At 32.1% G+C, this 7396-nt stretch overlaps 4 protein-coding genes across 4 annotated transcripts in view; 2 read left to right on the top strand and 2 right to left on the bottom strand.

Moving 5' to 3' along the window:
* The window catches only part of LOC123004615 (MIP18 family protein galla-2), an 8510-nt gene extending 7154 nt beyond the window's left edge, over positions 1 to 1356 (top strand). The window contains exons 2-3 of the mRNA XM_044397949.1: positions 621 to 911; positions 960 to 1356. Of these exons, the coding sequence (XP_044253884.1) occupies positions 788 to 911; positions 960 to 1315 (480 nt within the window). The 5' untranslated portion in view covers positions 621 to 787 and the 3' untranslated portion in view covers positions 1316 to 1356. The remainder of the gene's footprint in view (positions 1 to 620; positions 912 to 959) is intronic.
* Positions 1357 to 1372: 16 nt separating this feature from the next.
* LOC123004625 (transmembrane protein 234 homolog) lies at positions 1373 to 2604 on the top strand. The gene is made up of 4 exons (XM_044397960.1): positions 1373 to 1492; positions 1578 to 1720; positions 1771 to 1930; positions 1986 to 2604. Exons 1-4 carry the CDS (start codon positions 1477 to 1479, stop codon positions 2066 to 2068), a joined length of 402 nt encoding a protein of 133 aa, XP_044253895.1. The 5' UTR covers positions 1373 to 1476; the 3' UTR covers positions 2069 to 2604.
* Positions 2273 to 3868, bottom strand: LOC123004607. The gene is made up of 7 exons (XM_044397936.1): positions 3832 to 3868; positions 3588 to 3784; positions 3028 to 3542; positions 2823 to 2922; positions 2675 to 2776; positions 2477 to 2629; positions 2273 to 2432 (listed from the first exon to the last, which is right to left on the bottom strand). The coding sequence occupies exons 1-7, from the start codon at positions 3866 to 3868 to the stop codon at positions 2358 to 2360; spliced, it is 1179 nt and encodes a 392-aa protein (XP_044253871.1). The 3' UTR covers positions 2273 to 2357.
* Positions 3869 to 4567: 699 nt separating this feature from the next.
* LOC123006234 (odorant receptor Or2-like) lies at positions 4568 to 6078 on the bottom strand. Its single transcript, XM_044400555.1, has 7 exons — positions 6042 to 6078; positions 5798 to 5994; positions 5238 to 5752; positions 5033 to 5132; positions 4885 to 4986; positions 4687 to 4839; positions 4568 to 4642 (listed from the first exon to the last, which is right to left on the bottom strand). Exons 1-7 carry the CDS (start codon positions 6076 to 6078, stop codon positions 4568 to 4570), a joined length of 1179 nt encoding a protein of 392 aa, XP_044256490.1.
* Between the last annotated feature and the right edge of the window lie 1318 nt (positions 6079 to 7396).

Here is a 7396-nt window from a genome sequence, read left to right as displayed (position 1 = left end):
ATAATAATAATTATTATTACTATTATTATTTTTATAATTATTGATATTTAACAGCTTTTGATTTCGATTTAGTTGTACAAATATTTTGAATTCAATCGCAGTTGACAGAATTTGGATGTTTTTGGAGTTTTGAAATTATTTTAAATTTGCTTTTCTCGGACACCGGTAGATTTTTTTGATTACATGAATAAAACTGTCTATTTTTGGACATTTGCTAACTACTAATGTAAAAAAATTGTTAGGAATAAGGTTAGCAATAAAGAAGAAAATTTTAACTGAAACACCTGTGGTACTTTTTAATATAAACGTTACAAAAAATTGAAAAAATAAACAGAATTGAGTGAAAATAGATATTACGACATATGAGTTTAGTTGCGGAATTAAAATTTCGGGCAGTATTTTTCTGTCCTCTGTCTGTCTTCAAAAAGTTCATTGTAAACTACCTTTTATTGCCATCATGACTGACATTTGGCAATCAAACTTTTCTGTCGGTGACGCTATTTTTGAAAGTAAAAATGTAAGTCAAAATGACAAACATGACAAGAGTAAAAAATGGGGTTATTAATGTAAAGGTTGTTTTAGAGTTTAGATTATGAAAATGCCCAAAATTTTAATTCCAGTGTGATCATCCCATGTGTTTCAAAAATAACTGAAAATGAACCAAGGAATTGGAATTGGTTTTAACCAACTTTAATAACACTTTTGTAAAACTGGTTGCCTGCATCAATTATTAAGTTGACACTTCTACATTTTGACACTTCAGGGAATTCACATTCCATTTAAAAAAATGCGTCTTGAACAGCTTGAAAACGAAAACCCAAACATTTATAACAAAACCAGTGACCGACTAATCACAGCTGAAGAACAAGACGATAATGTCGTAGACGAATTCGACCCCCGAGAGATTTTCGGTCAGCAAACATAACCTCAGAAAATAATTAATAACTGTTTTATTTTAGATTTGATTAGAAATATTACGGATCCGGAGCACCCCCTGACTCTAGAAGAGCTCCACGTCGTCCAAGAAAGCTTGATTCAAGTTGACAATGCAAATAATACGATTTTTGTTAATTTTACTCCAACTATACCACATTGTAGTATGGCCACATTAATTGGGCTTTCAATTCGGGTTAAATTGCTCCGATGTTTACCGGCTAGATTCAAAGTGAGGGTGGAGGTCACCAAAGGGACACATAATGCGGAAAATTCTGTAAATAAGCAACTGGCGGATAAAGAGAGAGTTGCAGCGGCTTTGGAAAATCCTTACTTGATTCAGGTTATTAACCAGTGTATTTCCAACAGGAAACGCGGATGAATTATGAATTGTACATAAATAAATTATATTATAAGAGAAAATTTGCGATTTTTATTTTGTGCAGTTGGTATTTTTGACAGGTAATTTTTTGAGGTTAATCTTTAATAATAAAAATGTTCCGCTAGAATTTACCAAAAAATTCATTATTTCATCGACTTGCAATGATTTTCGAAGCAGGTAAACTCAGTGAATGAGTATAGTGTGCTTAATTTTTTAAGGTTTGCATCCCTGTTTGTCAATTTGAAATTTTTTTGTCCTACAGTGTGTCTCATTTGCGTGGCCATACTATGGGGCGGGACCAATCCTTTTTTGAAAAAAAACTCAAAAGATATCACAACCATCAAGGCGGATTCTGCAATAAAACAATTTTTGTTAGAATTAAAATATCTACTGACAAATACTCGAGTTAGTTTATTTATTTTTCACATTTTTGAATTTTCTTGTTTTTTTTTCAGTATTTGATACCAATGGCGCTTAATCAGCTAGGGTCCATACTTTATTTCTTAACGTTACAGAGGGCTGATTTGTCATTAGCTGTCCCTGTGGCTAATTCACTCACATTTGTGTTTACAGCAGTGTCTGGTTTTATTTTGGGAGAAGAGCCTCCTAAAAAGAGTAAGATTTTTACAGTGTACAGAAAGAAGCTTTATTTATTATTGTTTTTTTTTAGATACTATTTTGGGGGTTTTACTGATTTTGGTTGGAACTTTTTTGTGTTGTTACGACAATTACCTCGTTCGTTATAAATTATAATGATTTTCTTGTCAAGTAGTATATTGCCATGGCAATATACAGGGTGTCTCAGGGTATTGGTAAAGTTGGTAAAGAAAAAAACAACTTATTACAAAAACTAGGCAAAATCGACTAATAAAAATTTGGCTTAAAAACACTAATAAAAAGCTGCATCCAAAAATGCCAAGAAACATAAATTGTTTTATTTAAAAAGCACATGTTTGTATTGTAACTAACTTTTAACACGCTGTATAGTTCAAAACTTTTATTATTTACTCCAACTAAATTATACTAAGCGGTAAACACCACTTTACAACTCCCCCAAATCCCTCCTCCTCGCCACTTCGAAGAAAAGTCCACAAACCGACGAAACAAACTTTAAAGCCTAGACAAAAAAATACTAAATTTCCAAAATTCCACTCAACTTACTTTAATAACAAACGCAAAATCGAACACGAAAAAAGGACTTTGGAGTATAAAAGGCTTCTGAGCATTGGTCATCAGGATAAGCAACATTTTTCGATTCGAAAAATTCCAAGAAGTCCAACGAGAAGTCCCCGCACAAGTTAGAGATTTTGAAGACTAAAAATTTGATTATACAAAATTGATTAAAATCGTTCAAAGCACCTCATTTATAACTTCTTGACCCGAATATACAGCCAAAAAATTGGTAACAGTACCAAAAGCCAAAATGGCCCCAAAACTGGGAATGTAAACATCTTCTCTGGACTAAAAAAGAGTTAAAAATGTTTCTTTTGATATTTGTTTAACCTACAACAATGAGAAGAAAAAGCAGAGATATTAAGAAAACTACCGATAGACCCATCGCGACTAAAAGTGGAAAACGAATCAAATTGTTCAATTTTGTATCCATGCTTCAAAAGAATTAGTAAATGCAAGTTTATACGAGGTGGAGCGGAAAATTGCCACACTATTACAATTTTTTCCGCTCCACCCTGTAAAATAATAAAAATACAAACTATTTCAAAATTGTATGTCGGCGGATGCAATTTTTGAGATTCAAGGTCACGTTTTTTTGGTAYTTCTCATTTCTTAAYAAGTTGTAATCGATGTCTTTATACTGACGAGCCATMTTTACCAACAATTCGTTCATATAACAAACTTGAAACTTGATGTGAGAGGATSCATAAAGTAGGAGATAAGGATTAACAGTCACCATGTATGCGAGAACGGGAAGAGTGCAGTAATAAATTTGAGTAAAAATTTTTCTTTGTGAGGGCAAAAATCGTCCAAATAAGTTAATCCCATAAAGAACCTTATCGCTTTGCCCCCCTGCTGGCAAGAGGAAAAACACCAAACAAGCCGCTAGGAAATTATTAAAATAAACGGCTTGTAAAATATACTTTGATTCCAAATTTGTTCTTTTGTACAAACTTGACGAAGACTCAAAACTCCAAAGACGGTCAATACCTTGTCTTAGTATTAATCTACCGTCACGTTCGATGTAAAAAAAGACAACGATGGCCATGAAGCCCTAAAAAAAATTTAACAAACTTAAAATGAATTTAAAAAAATTTACATTGCCAAAAATGAAGATCAGGGGTCCGTATCGAATCAGTAGATTAGCGTCGAAAGTGTACAACATTTCGTAAAAAAATGCAACACTTATGACACTGTGAAAAATGAACGTGAAAATCGCTACAAATTTGATGAATTTCAAGCGGAAAAGTCCGAATGTTGAGGCGTAGAGGAAATGCAGAGGGTCTTTGGCTTTTGCTACAAAAATTTAGTTAGTTGGGGGACACCAATTACGTTGTTTTAACTTTGGAATCGTTTGATTTCAGTGTTGGGGAATAACATCTCGAAGGGTGGGTTTTTCCGAAACTGTCGGAAAATTCAGTCCTTTTTGCAATTATTGGGGATTGGAGATCCAATTTACGAAATCGTTTCAGTCATGAAACGTAATTACAAGAAACTAAAACTAGTTCTAAAAATGTTTCCAGGAAGTATTTCCCAGCAAACAAAGAAAGTTCGAAGCACCTAGTTATTTGGTTAATTTACTGATTTTTTTTTCATTTTTTATTATCAGATTTTCGATTCTGAATTTGAAATTAATTAATAATTATGTAATTAAAAATTTGAAAAAAATAGGCAAATTAAAAAACTAAGCTTTTTAAAAATCGCTTCATAAAAGGTGAAAACACAACAAACAAAAATAAAAAGTGGAGTAGATGAAAATGGCAATGACTTTAAATTAATTTGGCAACATTGAGATTGTTGCAGGTGACGGCTATACTAGCCAATGTTGCCATCTTAATTTTGAAGGGCCAGAAAAGGCAAGAAAAAGCAACTTTTTACAAAAACTAGGCAAAATCGACTAATAAAAATTTGGCTTAAAAACATTGTAATAAAAAACTGCATCCAAAAATGCAAAGAAACATAAATTGTTTTATTTAAAAATCACAAGTTTGTATTGTAACTAATTTTTGGAACACGCTGTATAGTTCAAAACTTTTATTATTTACTACAACTAAATTATACTAAGCGGTAAACATCACTTTACAACTCCCCCAAATCCCTCCTCCTCGCCACTTCGAAGAAAAGACCACAAACCGACGAAACAAATTTCAAAGCCTAGACAAAAAAATACTAAATTTCCAAAATTCCACTAAACTTACTTTAATAACAAACGCAAAATCGAACACGAAAAAAGGACTTTGGATTATAAAAGGCTTCTGAGCATTGGTCATCAGGATAACCAACATTTTTCGATTCGAAAAATTCCAAGAAGTCCAACGAGAAGTCCCCGCACAAGTTAGACATTTTAAAGACTAAAAATTTGATTATACAAAATTGATTAAATTCGTTCAAAGCACCTCATTTATAATTTCTTGACCCGAATATACAGCCAAAATATTGGTGACAGTACCAAAAGCCAAAATGGCCCCAAAACTGGGAATGTAAACATCTTCTCTGGACTAAAAAAAGTGTTAAAATTTTTTTTTTGATATTTGTTTAACCTACAACAATGAGAAGAAAAAGCAGAGATATTAAGAAAACTACCGATAGACCCATCACGACTAAAAGTGGAAAACGAATCAAATTGTTCAATTTTGTATCCATGCTTCAAAAGAATTAGTAAATGCAAGTTTATACGCGGTGGAGCGCAAAATTGCCACACTATTACAATTTTTTCCGCTCCACCCTGTAAAATAATAAAAATACAAACTATTTCAAAATTGTATGTCGGCGGATGCAATTTTTGAGATTCAAGGTCACGTTTTTTTGGTATTTCTCATTTCTTAATAAGTTGTAATCGATGTCTTTATACTGACGAGCCATCTTTACCAACAATTCGTTCATATAACAAACTTGAAACTTGATGTGAGAGGATCCATAAAGTAGGAGATAAGGATTAACAGTCACCATGTATGCGAGAACAGGAAGAGTGCAGTAATAAATTTGAGTCAAAATTTTTCTTTGTGATGGCAAAAATCGTCCAAATAAGTTAATCCCATAAAGAACCTTATCGCTTTGCCCCCCTGCTGGCAAGAGGAAAAACACCAAACAAGCCGCTAGGAAATTATTAAAATAAACGGCTTGTAAAATATACTTTGATTCCAAATTTATCCTTTTGTACAAATTTGACGAAGAGTCAAAACTCCAAAGACGGCCAATACCTTGTCTTAGTATTAATCTACCGTCACGTTCGAGGTAAAAAAAGACAGCGACGGCCATGACGCCCTAAAAAAAATTTAACAAACTTAAAATGAAATCAAGAATTTTTACATTGCTAAAAATGAAGATCAGGGGTCCGTATCGAATCAATAGATTAGCGTCGAAAGTGTACAATATTTCAGAAAAAAATGCAACACTTATGACACTGTGAAAAACGAACGTGAAAATCGCTACAAATTTGATGAATTTCAAGCGGAAAAGTCCGAATGTTGAGGCGTAGAGGAAATGCAGAGGGTCTTTGGCCTTTGCTACAAAAATTTAGTTAGTTGGGGGACACCAATTACGTTGTTTTAACTTTGGAATCGTTTGACTTCAATATTGGGGAATAACATCTCGAAGGGTGGGTTTTTCCGAAACTGTCGGAAAATTCAGTCCTTTTTGCAATTATTGTGGATTGGAGATCCAATTTACGAAATCGTTTCAGTCATGAAACGTAATTACAAGAAACTAAAACTAGTTCTACAAATGTTTCCAGGAAGAATTTCCCACCAATTAAGGAAAGTTCGAAGTAGTTATTCCGTTAATTTAATGATTTTTTTTTTCATTTTTTATTATCAGATATTCGATTCTGAATTTGAAATTAATTAATAATTATGTAATTAAAAATTTGGAAAAAATTGGCAAATTAAAAAACTAATCTTTTTAAAAATCGGTTCATAAAAGGTGACAACACGACAAACAAAAATAAAAAGTGGAGTATATGAAAATGGCAATGACTTTAAATTAATTTGGCAACATTGAGATTGTTGCAGGTGACGGCCATACTAGCCAACGTTGCCAACTTAATTTCGAAGGGCCATGCACAGGCAACTTATTTAACAAATTGTTTTTATTTCCTTTTCTTTTCATATCCAATAAAACGTCCATAAACACTCATAATCAAAGGGTCAGGATGAAAGCAAGTGCAAAGAGCCATTTCCTGGAAAAAAATTAAAATTGTTTCACCAAATATTTAAAAAAAAAACATGGTACAAGTCTGAGATTACATAACAGTCTGATGTTTTGAAGCTAATTTTGGGAAAATTTCCTGAAATAAATTGGCAGAACTGTATGAAAGTACATCAAGGAATTTTCGTTAATTATGCAATTAGCTCATTATTAGAATAACTTTGCTAGAAGTTAATTTATCATATTTTGTTGTTATAAAGAATATAAAGGATGTGATTAAGTAAAACCAGAGTAAAACTAATATTTTTGCAAATATTTGTATCTAAAAATTACATGTAGGTGGTGAAATTTTTATTTAACACAGTCTGTAAGGTAATCCAAAACAGTTCGTAAAGGTTGAACTATACTGAATAAAAAAATTAATCGTAGTTCAAAAATTCTGAAAAGAATACTATAATGTTTTTATAGCTTTAGCAGCAATTTATACTAATTTGAAATTTTTTGTCCGTGCCGTTTAAAAATAACTTTATTAAACCTCTATTTTTGGCCATTTTATCATTTTATAAAAAAACTGTACGGAAGAATTTTTTGATTTATTTTCGGTGGTATATTTTGGAATTGTAAAGTCCCTAGATGGGACTTTATGGAATTCGCTCGAGATGTGCCATCTACGGGAGGGTAGAGTAAATAGTTTTTGAAAACTGTAATTTTGTAGTTTAATGTAACAATACTAAAAAAAATAGTTATCGTAGGACAAAGAAC

This window comes from Tribolium madens, unplaced genomic scaffold, assembly GCF_015345945.1.
Source record: "Tribolium madens isolate multiple individuals breed KSU strain unplaced genomic scaffold, Tmad_KSU_1.1 Scaffold_11;HRSCAF=98;Tcas5.2_LG3b, whole genome shotgun sequence".
Lineage (NCBI taxonomy): Eukaryota > Metazoa > Arthropoda > Insecta > Coleoptera > Tenebrionidae > Tribolium > Tribolium madens.
The sequence above is the reverse complement of the archived record's forward strand: the minus strand, read 5'-3'. Positions and strand labels throughout refer to the sequence as shown.

Excerpts from the sequence above, each read along its gene's own strand:
- LOC123004625 (XM_044397960.1), top strand. Across the intron at positions 1,721-1,770 it reads ATCTACTGACAAATACTCGA|TATTTGATACCAATGGCGCT; the intron begins GTTAGTTTATTT and ends TTTTTTTTTCAG. Across the intron at positions 1,931-1,985 it reads AGAAGAGCCTCCTAAAAAGA|ATACTATTTTGGGGGTTTTA; the intron begins GTAAGATTTTTA and ends GTTTTTTTTTAG.
- LOC123006234 (XM_044400555.1), bottom strand. The coding sequence starts at position 6,078 with ATGTTATTCCCCAATATTGAAGTCAAACGATTCCAAA. Across the intron at positions 5,995-6,041 it reads TGAAGTCAAACGATTCCAAA|CAAAGGCCAAAGACCCTCTG; the intron begins GTTAAAACAACG and ends AAATTTTTGTAG. Across the intron at positions 5,753-5,797 it reads TGATCTTCATTTTTAGCAAT|GGCGTCATGGCCGTCGCTGT; the intron begins GTAAAAATTCTT and ends AATTTTTTTTAG.